The sequence below is a fragment of the Xenopus tropicalis genome, chromosome 9 (assembly GCF_000004195.4).
Source record: "Xenopus tropicalis strain Nigerian chromosome 9, UCB_Xtro_10.0, whole genome shotgun sequence".
NCBI classification, from domain to species: domain Eukaryota; kingdom Metazoa; phylum Chordata; class Amphibia; order Anura; family Pipidae; genus Xenopus; species Xenopus tropicalis.
Window position 1 is genome coordinate 74072453 of NC_030685.2, and position 22728 is coordinate 74095180.

The 22728-nt window shown below is 42.7% G+C and overlaps 1 protein-coding gene across 1 annotated transcript; it reads right to left on the bottom strand.

The window, feature by feature from the left end:
• Positions 1–1168: 1168 nt before the first annotated feature.
• galnt5 (polypeptide N-acetylgalactosaminyltransferase 5) lies at positions 1169–21804 on the bottom strand. Its single transcript, XM_018097571.2, has 10 exons — positions 19685–21804; positions 14415–14581; positions 11502–11621; positions 9808–9943; positions 9094–9213; positions 7832–7949; positions 7220–7543; positions 6417–6497; positions 5338–5499; positions 1169–4247 (listed from the first exon to the last, which is right to left on the bottom strand). The coding sequence occupies exons 1-10, from the start codon at positions 21538–21540 to the stop codon at positions 4110–4112; spliced, it is 3222 nt and encodes a 1073-aa protein (XP_017953060.2). The 5' UTR covers positions 21541–21804; the 3' UTR covers positions 1169–4109.
• Positions 21805–22728: the final 924 nt, after the last annotated feature.

Sequence of the window (22728 nt, forward strand, 5' to 3'; positions counted from 1 at the left end):
CCTAAACAGAGACTTTGGTGTCCTAATTTTCAGCTGCACAAAGAAGAGAACCCTAAGCATTTTGCCATATTCTGCCCTTGGACACCAAGGAGCTGCCGGTTATGTAGAGGCAGTGATGGTTCTTTCCTAATATCAGCCAGCAAATGTGACCCTAAAAATCCATTGGTTTGTGTGTATGTTTCTCCAGCTCTTTCTTTTGCTTTCTCTATGTTTTTTATTTTCACATTTTGTATTCTTCTTGTTCTTCATATCCTCATATTTCTGTTCTTCATCTGTGTTTATTCCCCTATTCTGCCCCTATCAGCCTTTATCTTAAAAGCTTTAGCCCAAGAAGGAGGATCAGTGTAAAAACACTAAAAGAAAGGGGCTTGGGGAATCCATGGTGATAAAAAAGGGAAAAGAGGGGAGTTCTAACGAGGGGGCATTAAAGGGAGATCTCACATGAAATGTATATTTTGAAAAACAGCCCTTGGTTCCTCAGAAATACCCCCTGACAGAATACATAAAAGTCAACTGCAAGAATAGGGCAACCTACTTGCACATTATTTGCCACGTGCCTCAATATCTTAAAGGGTAAATATACCCCCCTTTTTTACATAAGCTCATGCAGTTGGTCTTATGTAGCCAAGGTGCACAAACACCAAAAATGAATATAAAAACATCAATATCTGATTCCACAGACTGAAAGGAAACCATGATACTGACAGTGTAATGCAACCTCATCCCTTAGTTTGTGTGTGAAGTGATGGATTCTGGGACTTGAAGTCTGTTCTCCATAGGGGGCGGTGCACAGATTCTCTGGGATCAGCACATCACAATGGAACAGGCTGAGGGAGGGGTTCCATGACACTGTGATCCCAAGGGGGGCGGGGAAATGGCTCGTATGAGTATCATGGTTTCCTTTCAATCTGTGAAATCAGTTATGTTTTTATATTTATTATTGGAAGCTCAGCACCTTTTCTACATAAGCCCAACTGAATGTGCTCATGTTAAAAAGAGGGGTATATTTTCCCTTTAATAGTAAACTTACATGAGTGGATTTGTCCAAAACAACTGGTAAAGTACAAGTATACACCCCCCAAAAAACCTAAATCAAAATATTGTATTCATTGATCTACTGATATGTACAGAGGCAAAGTGCCCCAATAATTACCATTGCAAGAAAAAGTACCCCAAACAATGATTTTATTTAAACATGTACAGGCATGGGAAACACCAATGAAATGAAGGAATAGAGTAACCATATGTACCCCCAAGGGGACACGTACCACAGATTGTAAAGCCATAGCAGCTAGAGGGTACATCTGGATATTGCACATATTATTGGATATGGAATGAAACTTTATAGGAGAGAAAAAGATGATTTTGACACTTTCCTTCCAGCAAACTGTAACCTTAAGGCCTATGGCACATATAAATATACAGGAAAGCCTCATTCTCCTTGCGATGGGCAGAACCTTCAAAATTATCTCCATCACTAACAATGGGATTTATTTTGCTCCAATTGACTTGCCTCGAAAGTACAAAAACATGGCGGCACATTTACACAGACAAGGTGGGTTTCGCATTGGACGATTCTTTTGAATTCTAATATGGCCACTGGCCTTTGAGGGCTGGGGAAATTTTTATCAAGCAATGCGACTTGTTCCAGGACTTCAGCCCCCACCATGCTTATGTCCCATGTTCTCCCAACAGAAAGTGCCTCACTCATTAAAAATCTGGTTGCACCGAAACTGTTGCATAAAAACTGCAAGATGCGACTTATAGTTGCACCGGTGTGAGCTCACTCGGCACAGATCCATGTTGTGATTTAATGGAGTACATGAATAGGATTAGTAAAGGCCACATAGGTTATAAAGCTAATATCACACGGGCCCCCTATGCTGGGATCAGCCTTTACCTGTGCCTGTACCCAAAGCCATTGCTTCAGCCCTGGTACAGTCCCACAGAGCACATTTTGGCACAAAATGCATACTTACAGTACATGTTTGTGCTCCTAAATCCGCTCTGTTTACCTATACCTGGGCCAAAGCAATTGTTCTGAGTACAGGCACACAGAGCAGATTTTGGCACAAGATGCATACTGTACATACAGTACGTGTTTCTGCTCCTAAATCCGCTCTGTGTGCCTATACCTTGGCTGAAGCAATGGTTCTGGGTACAGGCACACAGAGCACATTTTGGCACAAAATGCATACTTACAGTACGTGTTTCTGCTCCTAAATCTGCTCTGTGTGCCTATACCTGGGCCGAAGCAATTGTTCTGGGTACAGGCACAAGGAAAGGCTGATACCATGCCTAGTGCAGGGATGTCCAGCCTGCAGCCCTCCAGCTGTTCTCGAACTCTAGCCTCAGGCATTCCTCCAACAGCCAAATAAACTGCTTATGAAAAGGGGCAGACAGGAAGGGAGAAAATTCAGCTGCTGTACACAAAAGGCTTTACAGCAGTTATTTAACAAGCATTCTAAAACAAAAGATTCCTTTTTGTAAACTGTCCTTATTTTACCTTTATTGTTGTTCCCAAACCTGTTAAAATTTCAAGAGCTATAACCCCATAAAGTGCCCTAAACCCACGTTAAAGCCCATTGATTTCAAATGTTGAAGTGCAACTCAGCGCAGTAAGGAGATGCTCTATGTAACATACCAGTTCAGTGTAGATAAATGGCCCCACATAAGCGTTTGCACCTATTTATAAAACAGGTGGTTTGATACATTACTGGTGCAATTCACTTACTGCCACTAAAGGTCACACACAATTACATTTCATTATTCTCAACTGTCATTTTTGTTTTAAAATCAGGTTTACTTGCATCATTGATCCCCATGGAGACAGACTCGCTGCCATGTTTTTATCGTCTTGCTTAAAGGGAAACTATCATCATTTCACAGTTACTGCACATTTATTTCTCTTTTTACACAGGATTTAATAGTGGTGAATAACTTCAAAATCGTTCCTATGTTATGGTGGCCATACATGGGCAGATTTAAGCTGCTAATTTGGCCCCTTCATTTGGAGTCTGCAGCTTATCTGCCTGATTATGGGCCAATATCTGGCCACAAATTGCCCAGATATCACTCAGCCATGTTTGAAAATCCTGTTGGACGAGGAGCGCTGGCTCGTTGATGCAGTCCTTGCCCAATGGATCTCCCTAGGGCCAACAATCACATCTGCCTGATTTGGCCCAGCACGTAGGTGGCCAAGTCGTGCCCAGATTCACTTTTTATGTGCAAATAAAATATATTAGTTTGATGATAGTGTCCCTTCAAAACCACAGCTACAAGGAGTTGCATTGAAGCTTAAAAGGAGAACTAAAGCTTAAATAATGAAGTTGGAAAGAAATGTTCTTCTTGGGCTTCTGTACCAGCCCAAGGCAACCACAGCCTATGACAAATAATCCTTATTTTCTGCTTGATATTTTCTGACGGCCCCTGAGAACGTGAAGTGCCACTGGCACTCAAAAGATGGCCTAACAAATTCCAAGATGGCAAAACCTGGATCATTAAGGCTGCTGAACCCCTGGGCTGGTACAGTAAGTATATCATATACAGCATTTATAGTTTTAAAACTTTAGTTCTTCTTTGACTGCAGCTTCAGAATGGCACAAAATGCAGCCTATATATATATATATATATATATATATATATATGTGTGTGTGCCATAAATATTTGCCCTTGCTCTAGCCTCACTGAGGATTCTATTACATAACAGCCTGCCTTTGCAGGCAAATTAAACTTTATCTATGTCAAAAGTTGACCCTGCACATACACATTCATTATCATTAAATTAGAAAATAATGTAACAGACACATACAAACATGCAGTCCATAAAATACCCCGCCAAACCCCCCGGTAGCGCAAAGTCGCATTTAATCCAGTTCTTCATCAGAATTTCTAGCCGCACCCCACATTGTTCCAGCAACATCTGTCATGTCCTAGAGGCTGTGTTACCCCCGACCGTGGCGCTGTAAGGCTCAAGACTGTTTGTAAACATGTAAAAAAGACGCAGGTCATATCAAAAATATATTCTCTGGGCTCCAGTAAAAAGGGAGGGCCGCGCTCATCGTCTCACAGTAGGAAATAAATTAATGCTCAGGGGACCAGACTCACTTTCACAGGACAAGGTACTTTTCGAAGCGCCACTTCTGGTAGTGCTTTAATGAGCTACACTCCCTGGCCACAAGGCCGCCGCTCTCCGGATCCGCTTCAAGGCACGTTATAAAAGTGCTATCCAGCATAATGTGGTCTTTCTGAAAAGCAAATCAAATATTGGTTAAAAAATATTAATTGCCCTCATTATGGGCAGCTTTATAATAGTAAAAAAAAATGGATTTTTAGAAGATATGATTACATACATCTCTGGCATCACCTTTAGGGCTCTGGTACACGGGGAGATTAGTCACCCGCGACAAATCTCCCTTGTTGTGGGCAACTAATCTCCCCGACATTTTCGCCGGTGGGATGTCATATCGGGGAGATTAGTCGTCCGCAACAAGGGAGATTTGTCGCGGGCGACTAATCTCCCCGCGTACCAGAGCCCTTAGGGTGAAGACACACTAGGCTACTAGAAGCAGCTACTTTTTCAAGGCTAGAAACTCCAGAAAATACCCTGCCATAGATAATACTGAGAATTGCTTCTGCTAAAACACACAGAGACAATTATCAGTAAATAATCAGCATTGTCTTTTTTAGTAGCCACAACAAGTAGCTGCTACAAGTAGCCCCGTGTGTCTTCTCCCTTACAATGCAATTAATGCCAAGCTGCCCTTTAGGCTGGTCAACATGCCTCCTTTTTCTACAAGTTACTTAAAATTATATTTTGCTTAAAATTATATTTTTCATCATGCAAAAACACTGCATACAAACCTCTAGAATCTCATAAAGCATGTCAGAACTGCTGCTTAGTGAGAGACAGGAAGGAGATGTACCTATCTGATTACATTTCCCCAAACAAGCACAAAAGTGACTGTAGTTTTTAGGCACAACTATATGAGGGGGCTATAGGACCCTTGGCATATACTGCCTTCTTTAACCCCAGCCCTACCCATCCAGATGACACCATCCCGGGTACTATTCCAGAGAGCACCATGTTGTTTCCTGTCCCTGGGATACTTGTGGCGGCAGGAAGTAGAGCTTCTGGGGGCAATGAAGTAGATAAGAACATAGACAGGGAAGGGGAAAGGATGGAGGACAATATTTAGGGTGCACAATGGGGTGCCGAAGCCTTTCAAATTTAAAAGGTCGAGTGCAGATACATCATCCCCACAACTACCTGATACATTGTTGTTTCTCATTGTTATGGGAAACAAACACAGGGGGGGCGCACAGGGCCCCACTTACCAGAGATGAGTGAAAACTAATCTGGGATTTGTGCAGCCACCTCTGATTAACGATTGTGTAGTCGCAGGGCTGAAGGCTCGCACTGTCCTCATTCTCAACAGGAACAATGCACTGATCCCCTTGCCTGATGTGCCGTAACCAAGTATAGCTGAACTGCTGGCTCTGTGGAGAGAATCATAATTAATATCATGTTCGTAATAATAATTCTTAATGGCAATGGCGAATGATATTAAGATCTGGGCTACCTGGGCGGCACAAGCATGGTGTTGGTAGTGTTCAGACATAGTACCTGCATTAGGTGGAAAAGGGCAGAACCTGTACAAGAAGGCTGCACCCACAACAGGTAACACAAGTAACCAGCACCCGTTTTCTGCAAAGCCTCCCTTGTGCCAGCCACTTGCCCAGAAGCCATCAAGGTAACCAGGGGCACAGACTACAGAGGAACCTGACTTTTAATAGGGCCAGGCTGGCCTGCCAGGGTGCCAAACACTCTCCCAGCCAGTGGGTCCTAGCCTAAAACAATTCAGCCCATCATTTCCACTGAGGGCCTCTCTTTATTAAAACCTATGTCACGGGCAGAATCTATATCTAATTGCTGTAATATTGATCCCAGGGTGTCAGGTTCCCCAGTGGGCCCTGGGTGGCCCTTGGATGATGCTGCATTTTAATAAAATGTACTTTTAGCCTTCACTGGTGTGTTTGCTTCAAAATGTTGAATATAGTGATATTTATCTTGTATAGGATATAGAGCCTACATTTACATAGCAGATTACAGATAAGGCCCCCACAGCCCTCTACAGAACAAAACCATTTTTCATATATTTATATAAATAGGCCATTGGTTGAAAGGACACAGTTTATTTATAGGAGCTAGGTGGGCTGATAATAGTAACACAATATATGTTCACTTTATGGTGTTACTTGTCCTTTATACCAGTACTGTGGCACACAAGGTGTCTTGTTCTTATATATATATATATATATATATATATACTGCATTGGTAATGCCAATGAATAACTAAGCACATATATCCATTTACTTTTCCCAGCTGGGCTCATATTGCTATTTGTCCGATTACCTTTTTGTTTCCTTCACAGGACTCGAGGACAAAGGTTGAGTTTTCGATGGCGAGGCATTTCCTAAGCTTTGGATTTGACAGCTGAAATTAAACATAAAAGCAAAAATAAAAACACATTTCGCCATTTTTTGTGTGTGTTTGTGTGTACCATAGTGCTCTTTAGTGTGGCCTCCCTTCTGAGAATGGTTTTCTACGTAATTTATTACTACTAAATGTCACATTGCGTGGCTGCCCCCTAGTGGTCTGCAAAAATATACCAGCCTATTTAAACACTTGAGCCCCTGAAGAATATATGTCAGCACAGGCTGAGTGCAAAGGGTTAAATGAAAGGATTTCGTACAGCCCAGATCGGGATAGTTTCCATACTAACAAGTGTGATCTAGTCTAACTTTTATGGCTGCAGATACACAAAATAAGCAGCACTGTGTGCAGTGAACACAAGTAACCATGTCCCAGCATTCTCAGGGCATGATGTATACACCTATTATTATTATTTTCCCTTTTTTTAAGTAAATAAGCGTATAGCTTACTGCATGCACAGAGTAACTGTTTCCTGTATATGTCAATTCAAATATGGGAGCTGCCATACTGCTTGTATTTCTAATGGAAAAGTACTTATTCAAAGCCAACAGGTGGCGGGTTTTTTTTTTCAATGGAGGAGTATGAACGCCTCTAGTAACACAAATAACGACTGCCACTAAGCAGGAAAATCTCAAGATACAGCGGGCAAACCATTCCTTGCCAGTTCCACTGATCTTGCAGCACTGGAATCTGACCTGGAATCCCCAATTCCATCCACTCACCATTCCAGTGGCCCTGAGCAGCGGGGTTCCCATGTCCGGAAACACATTCTTGATGTACCAATTGAAGTTTTTGCACTGGAGTCTCTCCCTGAGCTGCTTTTGCTCTGTCAAGTCCCCAATGTTGGGAAGATACTTAAGGAGGTGTTGCCCGTGGCCATAGAAGATCTCCTTGTAATCGTCCAACCAAACCTCTGCGACGCGGACCAAGTTCCTCTCGACGGTCTTGATCCGATCCTTCGGGAATGAGTACGGATTGTCGTTTCTGAATATATGGCCGACCCTGGAGCAGGGAATGATCTCAATTTCACCTCCGCACATCCAGATCTGCATGAGAATAATAAGGCACTTCAACACCAGGGCAGTTTCTCATTCAAACCACCGCCTGGTTGCTAGGGTAATTTGGACCCTAGAAACCATTCAGTTGCTAAAATTCTAAACTGGAAAGTTGCTGAATATAAAGCTAAATAATTCAAAAGCCACAAATAAAAAAATGAAGACCAATTGCAAATTGTTTGAGAATAGCATTCTCTTGAACATATTAAAAATTAATGTAAAACTGGACAACCCCTTTAATATAGAAAGAGAATGAAAGGTGACTTAGCATGACAATACCTTAAATGATATTTCCATATTTTCTCCCCCCCAAACATCCAGTCCAGGGTCATAGGTACCAAGTTCATAGAAATAATTCTTTTCAATGGAGAACAATCCTCCGGCCATGACCGGGCACCTGAAACAGAAACAGACATTATGGAAATAAGTCGCTTGGCTTATAAATCTGGATACAATGGAATTCATAGAGTGCTATACACAGAGCCGTCTGGGCACAAATGCATTTCACATTTCCTTTCATTTGCTATAAATGGGATAAAGAGATTTATAAAAGGTTACTTTGCTTCAGTGTCTATGGAAAACAATAACTGGCACAAGCGGCATTTGCAGTAGGGGTCAAAGCGAAGCCCATGGCTGGACTATGAATCAACCATTTGTTATACAGCAGCCTGTATCCCTGTCTCTAAGGGAGAACAAGCTGCAGTGCAAAGCTGGCCATTCAAGGGAGGATCTGCTTGTTTGGCCCGGTGGGTCTTTGCCTGATTTAGGCACCCATGTGCTGAGCCAAATTGTGCTGCTCCAACTATTAAGCCCCTGGGTCAACAATATGATAACACAGCAGGACTATGGAGATCCACTGACAGCAACACTGAAACATTGTGGACCTCATGTACCAGGATCTTCTCACCTGGCCAATAAATATCTAGTCAATTTTTTCCCACTTTGGAAAGGCCCTATATAGGCAGCATGTCTCTGCTGGCATAGTTTACCTGATGGAGGACCGCCAATAAATGCTTATACCTCCTGTCACTCATTTCAATAGAAACTGCCTGTCACCAGGATTGGACTGGGTTTGCTGGACACCGGACTAAAAAACCCGATGGGACCAGCTGACCTATGCCCACTACCCATGGCTGCTGTGGACAGTCCACGCCCCCTCTACCCCTATCATTTCCATTGGCAGATAAGCCCTCGAGGTTCCAGCCCTAGTGGGGCCCAGTCCAACGCTACCTGTCACCACTGCAACAGACAATTTTAAACCCCAATATGCTCAAATATGTATTTTGTGCCAAAAGTGCCTGTTACAAGTGGCAATAGATGTCTTCCATTCACATGGGGGTATCAGGAGCTTCTCAGCAGAATTAAATATTTAGTCTATGCCATATTTTACGTATGCCATAAGCCTTACGCCTCCAACCACTCCATTCATTATTACATGTCCTAAAACAATTATAATGGAACAGAACATAATGTGGTTCTATGTGGATCACAATATTTAACCAAAGCAAAATAAAATAAAAGGAATATTCCATTTTACTCACTTTATTGGATCCATCTCTGTTATGTTATCTCTTTGAATTACTTCCGGAAGCATGGCCTTCCAGCCAAAATTCAAGGGCCAGGTGAATACGCCTCTTTGGAAGCTCTCTACTGTCATATAGCTGCAGTCAAATAGAAAATATCATGACTTCGTTACTTACAGTTATTCCTCTATAGCAGGTCTGCTGAGTGCCCTGTAAGGACTTAAAGAAAAACAAACACCCAACTCATAGTTAAGTTATAAATGCCAATATTAAATAACAGGTTCTGCCTTCTGCCACTAGGTGGGGTGTAAAGTAAAAATGAACAGCAGGGGGAAGTCTCTGCAAAAGTCCTTGACAAATGGCATTGCTGCAAAAGGCTCCAAACATCACTAAAACTGCCCTTCCCTCTCATAATTGTTGGCACTCTCCTCCAAATAAAGAACATATGTCTGATCTCCAGCAAACTGGAAGGCAAGCTCTACTTCTGGTCCATTGGTCATGAACCTACTCTGCAATAACTGCCATTTTAGGGCTGGATTGCCGTGACTAACATGGCACTTGCCAACCTCAATCCTCTTCGCCAGCAGGTATAGGGCAATTGTTGACTTTTAGGCATGGGTTGATGCAGTTGTAGTATCAGCAAGGGTTACTGTGCTGAGAACTAGCATTTAAGAAAATATAGGGTTATGTTCCCCTTTAACTGACTTGGGAAGTAAAACAATATCCCATTACCTCAAGTCCAAAGCACTAATGACTTCAATCACTGGGCACGCAACTTTTCTCCTGTTTATTCGAACTTGCTCCAAAAGTGGTTCCAGCCACCCAACGTTGCATTCTACATGGGAGTCCAGAAATGTCAGAACTTCTCCTGGGAAAGAGAATGACCAATGAATCACTGTAAATGCATTACGATCATAAGTATTTAAGGACGTCTTTTGGTCACATGATTAGTGCTGTGTCAGTTTTCCCCCAATGTTGGATTTGGCAGATGAATAGAAGCCTACACTGTATAGGGCAGCATTCTGCCTTCCAAGCTGCCCGTATGCTGTGCTGGTTGAAGCCCTCAACAAATCCCATCATCCCTACAGCAGAGGTTTCCAAACTTTTCCAGTTCAAGCCCATGTTGAAGGCATAACCTATGGGTCCTTGAAGGCCTCAGATCAGGTTGGGTACAGATACAGAAAAGCTTTGGTGCATCAGTCATTCAGTTAAGTTCCAAGGATACCTAGAACAGCAAACATATATTCAACCAAATCTTCACCCTAACTGACCTTTAAGCAGATTCATTCTCTCCAGTTTTCATCCCAACTGACCTTCAGGCTAAACCCCCCCATGTCACTGCTTCAAGGCCTTCCAAGGCCCACAGTTTGGTGACCACTGACCTAGGGCATGAGTCTTGATGCAGCTTTACCTCATTCGGAGAGATTAATGCATATATAACATATATATATATTTCAAATGTGACTTCTGTGTTGAATGCTTGGGTGCTTGAAACTAAATATCTACAATATCAGAAGATAAGTTGTGCCTTTATACTCCATTTAATAAATTCAGAATGGTCTCCCCCATGGAAAGCATATCCACAGCAGCCAGGCCTGGACTGGGATTCAAAATAGGCCCTGGTATTTCAAGTACACAGAGGCTCAAACAGCCCCCCCACCAGCCCAATAAATAGTGAGTGTCTATAGCAGCCCCTCTGGCATCTGCTTGAATTTACAGATAGCCAGTCCAGGCTTGATAACAGCCCAACGGCCTCCATTTCAAAGTCCTTCAAATATAACAAATGCCCAAAAATATCTCTTTTGCACTGTGCCTTCTTCCCATGCATCCACAATATCCTGCTGAAGGCTGCTTTCATTAGATTCTATTTGGACATCATTTATACAGTTTCCAACCACACGATTATAGGTATATCCCACGGCCAACCTGGAGTTCAGCCACACAGGGCACATTCCTGGAGCACACTCAGTGCCCCCTCATACACAGGAACTCAGGGATCATGTTTCTGTATAAAAATGTATTTTTTCCCTGGAAGTAATTAGCAAAATAGCATGTGGTTGCTGGGGGACATGAGTAGGATGGTTATGTAAGGACAATTATATAGTAATTTACATAGTTTCACTACTATCTTACATGCAACAACTGTTACTCACATCCATCAGTCACTACTGGGTGGATTTATCAATGCTAAATATATTTTCCTGTGCAGTAAAAGAAATAACCAAGGGTTTTTAGATTTAAAAATTTGTTGTAAATGCTGGAAAGATTTATTGTGCTGACCTTTTGCCCATGATCAATGGAAATTCAGCTGGGCTGAACCTTATTAAATGGGAATAAAATCATTTTGGGCCAATACACATACATTTGTACACAATGGGAATATCAGTGCCCCCCCCCAAAAAAGAAACTCCAATAGTCATTACTACCTGTTGCAATATTTGCCCCTGCAATCCTTGCACGAATGAGACCGTGTCTTTCAGGGAGATGAAGAACGCGGACCTTGGGAAGCTTCTTCACGTATGTGTCTAACTTTTCCTTGAGGTAGTCTGAACAAGACAAGTAAATAAAATATAAGTATATGAGGTACAAGTGTCTTGTGGCCCCTCCAGATCTTGCTAAACTACAATAGAATCTCTCACTTTCAGTATCTCTGACTTTTTTATTTTAAAGGATAGTGAACAGCTGAATGATTTATTATGCGCCACATTTTAGGCCTGGTACTACCTAATATACAGGGTTCTAGTACAGGTATGGGATCCGTTATCCGGAAACCCGTTATTCAGAAAGTTCTGAATTACGGGAAGGCCGTCTCCCATAGACTCCATTATAAGCAAATCATTCTAATTTTTTTTTTTAATTGATCCCAACTAAGATATAATTACCCCTTATTGGGGCAGAACAGCCCTATTGGGTTTATTTAATGGTTAAATGATTCCCTTTTCTCTGTAATAATAAAACAGTACCTGTACTTGATCCCAACTAAGATATAATTACCCCTTATTGGAGGCAGAACAGCCCTATTGGGTTTATTTAATGGTTAAATGATTCCCTTTTCTCTGTAATAATAAAACAGTACCTGTACTTGATCCCAACTAAGATATAATTACCCCTTATTGGGGGCAGAACAGCCCTATTGGGTTTATTTAATGGTTAAATGATTCCCTTTTCTCTGTAATAATAAAACAGTACCTGTACTTGATCCCAACTGAGATATAATTACCCCTTATTGGAGGCAGAACAGCCCTATTGGGTTTATTTAATGGTTAAATGATTCCCTTTTCTCTGTAATAATAAAACAGTACCTGTACTTGATCCCAACTAAGATATAATTACCCCTTATTGGGGGCAGAACAGTCCTATTGGGTTTATTTAATGGTTAAATGATTCCCTTTTCTCTGTAATAATAAAACAGTACCTGTACTTGATCCCAACTAAAGGTGCCCATACACGTAAAGATACACTCGCCTGGTGAGGTTGCCAAGCGAGCAGATTTTCTCCCGATATCCCCACCTATGGGTGGGCGATATCGGGGGAATTCAGGCTAATTTCGTTTAGGCTAATTCGGTCGTTTGGCTCTGGGGCCAAACGATCGAATTATAACGACTGGAATAGGCAGTCGGTTCGGTGACCGCATCAAGAGCCGATGTGGTACCCGATCCGACAGAATTTTTTAACCTTGCCGATCGCTATCTGGCCGATTTCAGGCCAGATATTGGTCGGGCAGGCCAGATGTTGTTTCCCCTACACAGGCCGAAGATATACCTTAAGATATAATTAATCCCTATTGGAGGCAAAACAAGCCTATTGGGTTTATTCAATATTGAAATGAATTTTAGCAGACTTTAGTTATAAAGATCCGGAAAGATCCCTTATCCGGAAAACCCCAGGTCCCGAGCATTCTGGATAACAGGTCCCAGACCTGTATAGTAAAAGCATTATAGCATCAGTTCAGTGACTGGATAAGGTCCCCACTGCAAGGTCTACTCCAGGATAATTCAGACCGTAGGAAGTCTATAAATGCTATCTACTCCTAGATGTTTCTCATCGTAGAATCTGATCGAACATCTTAATATAATATAAACTACCTGTTGGTTAAGTAGTCATCCTGGGGGTATTTTTTCCTTTATTAATTTTCCCTTAGGATCTGCTGAACAAAAAAACGAAATAACTACAAAAAAAAGCTTCTGTTGGCTCTTGTTAGCTGATCAGTGCAGATGTCATCCAGTCACTAAATGCCTTTACTGTGCTAGAACCCTGTATCTTAGGTAGTAAATGGTCTAAAATGCAGCACATACATATATTTAGATACTTTTGATGCATGTTAAATTTTTTAAAAAAAATGTCCCTGTTTGTTTTATTGAGCCGTAGAAAGTAAGGGAAAGGCAGTGTAGTGCTAAATGGAGGCAGCAGGGAGGGTGGAGGAACAAATGACAAATGTTAAACAAGTTAACAATAACTGGCAACAATGTTAAGTTTGGTTGCCACTTTCCTGCTAAGTACCCTTAGCTTGCTGAGAAATGTGGAGTTGAAGTGTGAACAAGGAAGGTCACTAAGATGAGCATAAATGACTCCAAACCTTTCTGCTAAATGGCAAGTTCAAATGTTACTGCTCAGCTAAAGCAAGGAAGTATTTTTACCCTATTGGGGTTATTTCATGGTTAAATGATTCCCTTTTCTCTGTAATAATAAAACAGTACCTGTACTTGATCGCAACTAAGATATAATTACCCCTTATTGGGGGCAGAACAGCCCTATTGGGTTTATTTAATGGTTAAATGATTCCCTTTTCTCTGTAATAATAAAACAGTACCTGTACTTGATCCCAACTAAGATATAATTACCCCTTATTGGGGGCAGAACAGCCCTATTGGGTTTATTTCATGGTTAAATGATTCCCTTTTCTCTGTAATAATAAAACAGTACCTGTACTTGATCCCAACTAAGATATAATTACCCCTTATTGGGGCAGAACAGCCCTATTGGGTTTATTCAATATTTAAATGATTTTCAGCAGACTTAAGTTATGGAGATCCAAATTACAGAAAGATCCCTTATCTGGAAAATCCCAGGTCCCGAGCATTCTGGATAACAGGTCCCATACCTGTACTACTAAGAAAGTACTTAAGTTTTTATGAAAATGGTTTATTTAGTTGAAGCAGGGTTTTACGTATGAGCTGTTTTATACAATATATTTTTATAGGGACCTACATTTTTTGGGGGTATAGTTTGCCTTTGAGAAACCTTTTTCAAATCAATTCAAGAAATTATGGGAAAAGCAAAAAAGCCACACAAATGTCTATGTTTTTTCAAAATCTACTCTTTCCATATGTGAATTGTACCTCTCGTACTGAAGTCGTCTACAAGAATGATTTCTTTGATAAGATGCTCCGGCGACCGGTTCAGAACACTATAAACAGAACGCATGAGTGTCGACCAGACTTCATCAATAAAGCAGATAATGATGCTCGTGGTGGGGAGGTCATCGTGAATCAGCTGATTAGAACACCTACAAATTGACAGCAGAAAAAAGGGTACAGTTTATATCTCATTGGTTTGCAATTTGGCCCAGTCACGTATAGTATCGTGTTGTGTTTAGAAAGTGCAAAATCTCAGGCATTACAGGTACGGTATCCTTTATCCGGAAACCCATTATCCGGAGAGCTCCGAATTACGAAAAGCCCGTCTCCCATAGACTCCATTTTAATCAAATAATTCAGAATCTTAAAACTGGTTTCCTTTTTCACTGTAGAAATAAAACAGTACCTTGTAATTGATCCCAACTAAGATATAATTAATCCTTATTGGATGCAAAACAATCCTACTGGGTTTATTGATTTTTTAGTAGACTTAAGGTGTGGCGTACCAAAATAAGACCCCTTATCCAGAATACCCTTGGTCCAGAGCATTCTGGATAACGGGTCCTATAACTGTACTTGTGAAAGAACGCTGCCCTACAGAAATCATACACAAACCAATTGAATATCCGCGCCCAATCTGCTAAAGAATTGTAAACATTCTGTGAAAATTTCTTGCAGTTTAACTTGTGGGCCAAATTGCAAAATCAGTGGACCCAGATGGGAAAAAAGAGATTTGTGTAGGATAAATTCTCACAGTTGATGGGAAATTCATTCTGGGCAAGGAAAAGGAGTGACTTTAGAGATATGGGCAAAAAAAAGTTTTTTTTGGTTAAAAATTAGTCAAGAAATCAATTAAATCTGCCCCCAAACTACTAATAACAAATGCAATGTAAATGCATAAAACAAACTCAAATTTCCCTTTTTAAGTCTACTGGGCTCTTTAGAACCAGCTGAGCCACTTGTACAGCAGGGCAGGTTGAAAAGAGCCCTGTATCCCAATACTGAGCCCCTTTGTGCCACGGAGACACTTGGCAGCAACGCGCTGCTGCATGGAGTGAAATGCAACATAATATTCTGCCATAACTGTCCAAAGGAAACATGGCCCTGCGCAGAGGCCCCTCATAGTTCCAGCACTGTCTATTTGGATTCTATTGTTCCCTTAATCAAGATTCAAAGCCTTGGTTGTACTACAAGTCCCATCAGCGCCCCCAGACCTCATCCACCACAGACTGGAAATGATTGGCCTCTGTAAATGAAAGGAAAGTTTTCTCCCATATTCCATGTGTGCTTTCTTATATCCACACAACTTGCACTAACTTTTTTTCTTTGGTGACAAAAAGTACAATAAACCCGCTCCATTATCTCAGTGCTGAGGCATAACTGTGATTGCCTATATTTATTTTCTGTCTGCTTTCCAGACCTGCCAGTATTTCCAGAACCAAACAGCACCTGACCAACAGAACTGGAACATCATTAATCCAGGTTATTAACCACTGCAACCAGCCAGCAATTTAAATTCCAGGTTGGAGTGAATCAGGTCAGGAAAGCATCAGGATCTTGTTTGAAATTTGGCTGAATCACATGTGAAGCGCCCTCCCCATAGGCCCTGGAGATAGCCACGTAGGTTGCCACCTGTCTGGTTTGTAGGGTTGCCACCTGTTTGGTTTTCACCAGAACAGCAGGGTTTTTGGAAGGCCTGTCTGGGTGAAAACTGCCTGTCAAGATTTACAAATTAGGGAAACTGCCCCAAACCTGCCACCCAGACTTATCATCTTAAAAAGGTGGTAACCCAAGGCCCATGGGGTCTGCCACATTTATAGTTTCACCACTGGGGGTATCTGTGCACTGGGAATCTAATTATCTACCCTCAGAGGGACCAAACAGTTGATTTTTTTTTTTGTGCTTAATTTTTAACATGAAAATTTGGGTTTAAATGGGTTCCATATTTGGTCTAATGTTTCATTAAGTAGCTAAAGGGCTATTTACACCCACAAGTTCAAGTGTGCTAAGTGCAATTTCAGACAATTTGCCATGGTTTTTACCCAGCATGCAGCGTTTCTCCCCATAATCCATCTTGACGCACAGGAGAAGGATTTGCATCCGATGGATTCAGTGAACCTTTACTAAAGAAATAAACTTCCAGTGGCAAATTCACTGCTTAGATAAGTTACATTTTCAGGATACTAAACGTTTTAGTTGAATGTTTTCTTTAAGCTGCTGTCAATAAACTTAGATTTACTTTCATTTTACAGAGAAGAACTGCCCCACAGTGCACCTTTAGCCCCTGTATCTCCAGGAGATCTTGGACTTCATGGGATCTCGCCCACTTACATGATTAGGCATTGCGCCCCCGATAATGGCTTATCAGTCTGTAGAAAGATCTCTACTCTGAAAGGCTGATAAAGTAAAGGCGTTTTCTTATATTTCTCAATATCCATATTATCTATACTCTCTAGAGAAAACTTCTACTTGTGAACAAGAAAGTGCGTTGGTTGCAGATGACCTCGCTGTTTTGAAATAAATGGGGCAGAAGAAGAAATACGGCTCTCCGTTTCCTTTGTATCAAACACATCTGCACAAGGTCCCCAGGAATAGGTGAGAAGATAATGAAACCAATTCATTGCAGGATGCTTTCTGATAGTGGCTAAGAGAATATAAGTCTGGTGCTCAGAACAAACAGAACTGAGAGTTTCATATAAATCTGAAGGATAGATCAAAGGGTAAATAAACTGCAGGTTTCAGACATGTCTCTATAACATTTACTTTGACATAAATGCATATTAACATGTAAGGAGACAGCCATGTGTATAACCCCAGGGCAAAATATACATTGGAGAGCCAATAATTTATTTTAAAGTTAAACTTTCCAACTTATGCCCTTCAGCAGTGATCCCCATCCAGTAGCTCAGGGGCAACATGTTGCTCCCCAACCCCTTGGATGTTGCTCTCAGTGCCCCCAAACCAGGGAGTTATTTTTGAATTCCTGACTTGTGGCCAAGTTTTGGTTGAATAAAAACAAGATTTACTATCAAATAAAGCCCCTGTAAGCTGATAGTTTGCATAGAGGCTGCCTAATAGCCAATCACAGCCCTTATTTGGCTCCTCCATGAACTTTTATGGTGCTTGTGTTGCTCTCCAAGTCTTTTTACATTTGACTGTGGCTCACGGATAAGAAAGGTTGGGGACCCCTGCCCTTCCGCATAAGGAGTGGGAGATGTACTGCAAAATACTGATGGGAGGCATGTTGGGCAGCACGGTCATACAGTGTTACTGTTACAGTCTTGCCTTGCTGTGTCCATCCTGCCCCATCCTGTACCAGTCTGTCCAACTGTACAAATGTCTTTCCTTTGCTTTACTGCTTATATCTTTTTCTATTGTACCCAGTTTGCCCAAATATCCCCATCTTGCTCCACTGTCACCATCTCACTCTGATGTCCCCATCTTGCCTTACTATCTCTATCCTGCCTTACTGTCCCATCTTGCTCTACTGTTGCCATCTCGCTTTGCAGTCTTCATGTTGCTCTACAGTCCCCATCTCACCCTACTGTCCCCATCCTGCCTTACTGTCTCCACCTTGCTGTAGTATCCCCATACTGCCCTACTGTCGCCATTTCTTGATGCTGTCACCATCTTACTCTGTGATCCTCATTTTGTCCGACTGTCTCCATCCTGCACTACTGTAACAATGTGACCATATTGTAAGAATGTCTCCACCTTGCCCTATTGCCTCTTTCTTTCCCTACTATATGCACTTTGCCCAATCACTGCCACTTTACTGTCCTCACCTTGCCCTACTGTCTCCATCTCGATCCACTGTCTCCATCTTGATCTACTATCCCTATCTTGCTCTACTGTCTAATTCTCAATCTACTCAATCCTCCTACTCCAATCTGAGGGACGGATCAGTGTTTTTAAACTTACTCCACAACATTCAATGGTCATGTTTTCAGCGCTGAACAATACTGAAACATAAGACTTGGCAAAGCTGGTGGCCATTAATATTCCTGGATGGCTTCCAGATGGGAAACCCTGATTTCACACATTCCTTAGAACACACAAAATATGTAGCAATGCAACAGGCACTTTCAGTTTATAGGTCACATAACCTGTTTTTCTGTTGCCCTGGTTTGGCCCTCGGCCTACTATTGGCTTCCACCTGTCATCTTCTTACTCCTAACTACTGTTTGCTACCAATTAAGCAGACACTTATAAATCCCATATTATTGATATGACTGGCTTACTAACTAGAGTGAGTCATTTTGTGCCTTATATGTTAATGGGATTTCCTGGTGAGTTCTTTCATTATTATATGTATATTATTCCATAGATATAATATAGGAAATAATGTACCCCATGTGAAATTATAAGTACAGGTATGGGACCAGTTATCCAGAATGCTCGGGACCTGGGGTTTTCCGGATAAGGGATCTTTCTGTAATTTGGATCTCCCTACCTTAAGTCTGCTAAAAATCATTTAAATATTGAATAAACCCAATAGGATTGTTTTGCCTCCAATAAGGATTATTTATATCTTAGTTGGGATCAAGTACAGGTGCTGTTTTATTATTACAGAGAAAAGGGAATCATTTAACCATTAAATAAACCCAATAGGGCTGTTCTGCCCCCAATAAGGGGTAATTATATCTTAGTTGGGATCAAGTACAGGTACTGTTTTATTATTACAGAGAAAAGGGAATCATTTAACCATTAAATAAACCCAATAGGGCTGTTCTGCCCCCAATAAGGGGTAATTATATCTTAGTTGGGATCAAGTACAGGTACTGTTTTATTATTACAGAGAAAAAGGAAATAATTTTTAAAACTCAGAATGATTTGCTTATAATGGAGTCTATGGGAGATGGCCTTTCTGTAATTCTGAACTTTCTGGATAAAGGGTTTCCGGATAAGGGATCCCATACCTGTATATTATAAGTCAATGATCAGTCCCATGACCATATAAAGGCACAAGGTTGCAGGATAAGTGCTTTTATACAGGTCATGGAACTCCGAATCAACCAATCACACTTCTGCTTTCATTGACTCTGAACAGAAACATGCACCTGTCTAGTTACAATAATGCCAGAGCCAAATCCTACAGTTACCCCCTGCAGGTCAGCCTAGGCTATAAAGGCCTATTTTTTATATTTTATACAAAGACTCAAACACCAATATCTAGGTCATCTGAGGTACAAGGGGGGGGGGCAGTCTGCCTGTGTGGCATAGTAATACCTTAGAATGGGAACTAGTCTTACCCCTCAGGCCTTGTGTCCTGAATGGCACGGTCCAATGGGATCAGATCACTCAGATAGACATTAAAGTGCCCCTCTCTCCACCTGCTTTGAGCCTCGCCCTGTTTGTCCTCAGGGACGGCAACTGGTCTCCCCAACTGCCCTGGGGCATTGGGATCCCTAGGCGACATCGTCCTGTCAATGGGCACAACCTTGTGCATCTTGTTACTCCGTGGCTTTGCTGGCTCGTGGTCCTTTGGCACATTGCCCGGTGGCACCAGCTTATCCTTCACGCCCTCCTCCTCAGTCAGCTCTGTGATATTCCCCTTGGCTGCGTTGTCAATTCTTGCCAATTTATCTAGAATGCCCTCTGTAGAACCCAGAGATTTGGAGATATTGCCACTTTCTTTCTTTATCTCGTGGTTTACAGATGGGGTGTCGGTAACAGGTAACATCTTTCCAGGCTTTTCCAAGGCCTTGGTTAGATTGGTTTGGACGGGTGCAATGGCTTCTGCTGTTTTATTTGCTGCCTCCTCTGTCATGTTCTGGTTTAAGTTCAATGTATTTTCTACAGAGGAGTTTATCTTATTGACAATCATAACCATGTCCTCTGATTCGCTGGGAACCAGTGGGTGCTTCTGGGTGTCTGAAGGGGGTTCATTTGATTGATTTTCATTTGATTTTGTATTATTCTTTTCTTTTCCATGCAATGAGGCCTCTTTATTTGGGCCCTTGTTGTCCTCCAGGTGTAATGAGAGAGGGAGGGCTCCCTGTGCATCCTCTTTACTTGCCAATTTATCCTTCATTCCCCCCTGGGGTAATATGTCAGTAAGGGGCCCCTGAGCTTCACTTTCAACCCCTTTACCTGGCTCCCTCTCTTTCATATCATCCTGATGTGATGTGCCATTGAGGGGGCCCTGTTTATTTTCTGTGTCCCCTTTAACAAACTTTAGCCCCTCCTCATGTAATGTGTCACTGCGGACCCCCCGAGCATCCCCTGCACCCTCTTTACTTTGCTTCTTCTCTTTAATTCCCTCATTATTAAATCTGTCACTGAGCCCCCCCTGTGCAACCCCTGCACCCTCTTTAATCTGCTCCTTCTCTTTTGTTCCCTCCTTATTCAAGTCACTGAGCCCCCCCTGTGCATCCCCTGCGCCCCCTTTAAGCTGTTCCTCCTTTATTCTATCCTGATGTAATGCCCCATCTAGGGGCCCCTCAACATTCCCTGCACCCTCTTTACTTTGATCCTTCTCTTTCACTCCCTCCAAGGATGAAGCCTTAGCACCACCTGCCCCCTGGTGATCCTCTGAGCCAAGAGCCCCCCCTGCATTCTGCCCCCCCACCTTACCCCTGTCAGATGCCCCAGTCTCCATGGCATTGGCTGCAGGGGCAGCAGTGGGACTGGGTGCCTTAACTCTTTGCTGCGAGTCCCCATCCCCCTGTGCCCCCCCCTGGCTGTGCCTGCCCATGGGTTCCGATGTGCCCTTTGCCCGGCTCTCAGGGGGTATATCTGGCCTCTCAGGGGGTATATCTGGCCTCTCAGGGGGTATATCTGGCAGCACCTTTAGGGGTCTGATGGTCCCTTTTCTGTGCCTTTGCCGGAGTTTGGGCCCCGGGCTGGGCTCCTCCGCAGGGGGCAGGAATACCCCTCTCAGCTTAGTGGCGTTATCGTCCCATAGGGGCTGCTTGATCCACCTGCCCCGGCCCTTCTTGCCCTGCCCCAAGCCCAGCTCTCTGCGCATCAGCTCGTCGGACTGTAGCGCTTTGCTGCTCTCACTGAAAGTCATCCTGAGTACCGCCATGTCAAACAGCAGCCAGCTCACCGAGGCAATGAATATAAACGCCAGAGCCCGGCCGCTGCCGCGCAAATAGCGCCTCATCCTGCGCTCAGTCCGGGGCTCAGTCACTGACGGTCCCACGGTTCGGCCGCCTCACTCCTGCCTGCGTGGCATCTTCCCCGGGCACTTGGGGCCCCGCAGCGCCCCCTTCTCCAGGCTCCTCACATTAAGCGATCCCCATGCCGGATCCTCCACGTATTGGGCTCCCAGGCTGTCCGGGCTTCTCCCCACCCAGGCGGCGGTAACTTGAGAAGCAGCCACATATGAGGAAATGGTGTGAGTGTGTTTGTGGGTGTTAGAGCCTGGGACCTAACCCTGTCCTGCCCGGAGAGATGGGGCAGCTTGCTATAGGCTGGGGAGCGCTGCACTGGGAATTCTGGGAGCTGTAGTTTGGCAGCTGCAATTCATGGAGCTCTTACACCTCACCCAGCTCCATTATCAGCTCTTGTTCCCTTACCGGAATTAATGGGGTAGTTTACCTTTAAATTCACTTTTACTTTGATCTTTACAGGTTTGTAGTTGGTTTAAATCTTTTGATTTTTGGAATGATTTCCCTTTTTAGCTCTTTAGTTTGGAACAATAATACTAACACTGCAGCCTCACAGAGCAACAGAACCAGCATCAGTGAATCAAAGCAATCAGAAGAGAAAGGTTTCATAGGAATGGTCCAAAGTGCTATGCGCAGGGTGTTGTAGTTCAGAAACTCTTTGGGGCATGTTTATAGGGTTATTTCTCCCCAATAACATGAAATAAGTAATGTAATATATTTGGACCAGTATAAACCCATATATGCACCAAAGCCCCCCCATCCCCCACATGGAGGGTCTCCAGGGTGGCACCAGGCTTGCAGGGCTGTAGTTACCTTACTGAGGCTCATCATTAAAGAGATACTGACACCTGAAATATAATTTTTTTTTTAAATATATCATAACATTGTCTTTGCACCCTACTTATAATATAACAAGGGACTAAGGACTCTGCTGACACTGTTATTTACATATTTAATGCACTAAAATTAGGGTGTATATATATAACACTAGTGTATGACACACTGATCTAAAGTTTATTGCCCTAATAGGCACGGGAGCCGCCTGTCAGGACACACCTGCCTATTCTTGGTGCAGAAATACATACTTTGGGCGTAAGTCAGCGAAGGAAGGTATGTGTGTGTGTTCCTGTGTGTGTGTGTGCGTGTCTGTATGTGTGTGTGTGTATGCCTGTATGTGTCTG

What these genes read in the sequence shown, in the direction of transcription:
- galnt5 (XM_018097571.2), bottom strand. Translation starts at nt 21,540, where the DNA reads ATGAGGCGCTATTTGCGCGGCAGCGGCCGGGCTCTGGCGTTTATATTC. An exon ending in AGACGACTTCAGTACGAGAG is followed by an intron (nt 11,622 to 14,414) that starts GTACAATTCACA and finishes TGTCTTGTTCAG; the next exon opens with ACTACCTCAAGGAAAAGTTA. An exon ending in ATATGGAAATATCATTTAAG is followed by an intron (nt 7,544 to 7,831) that starts GTATTGTCATGC and finishes ATTCTCATGCAG; the next exon opens with ATCTGGATGTGCGGAGGTGA.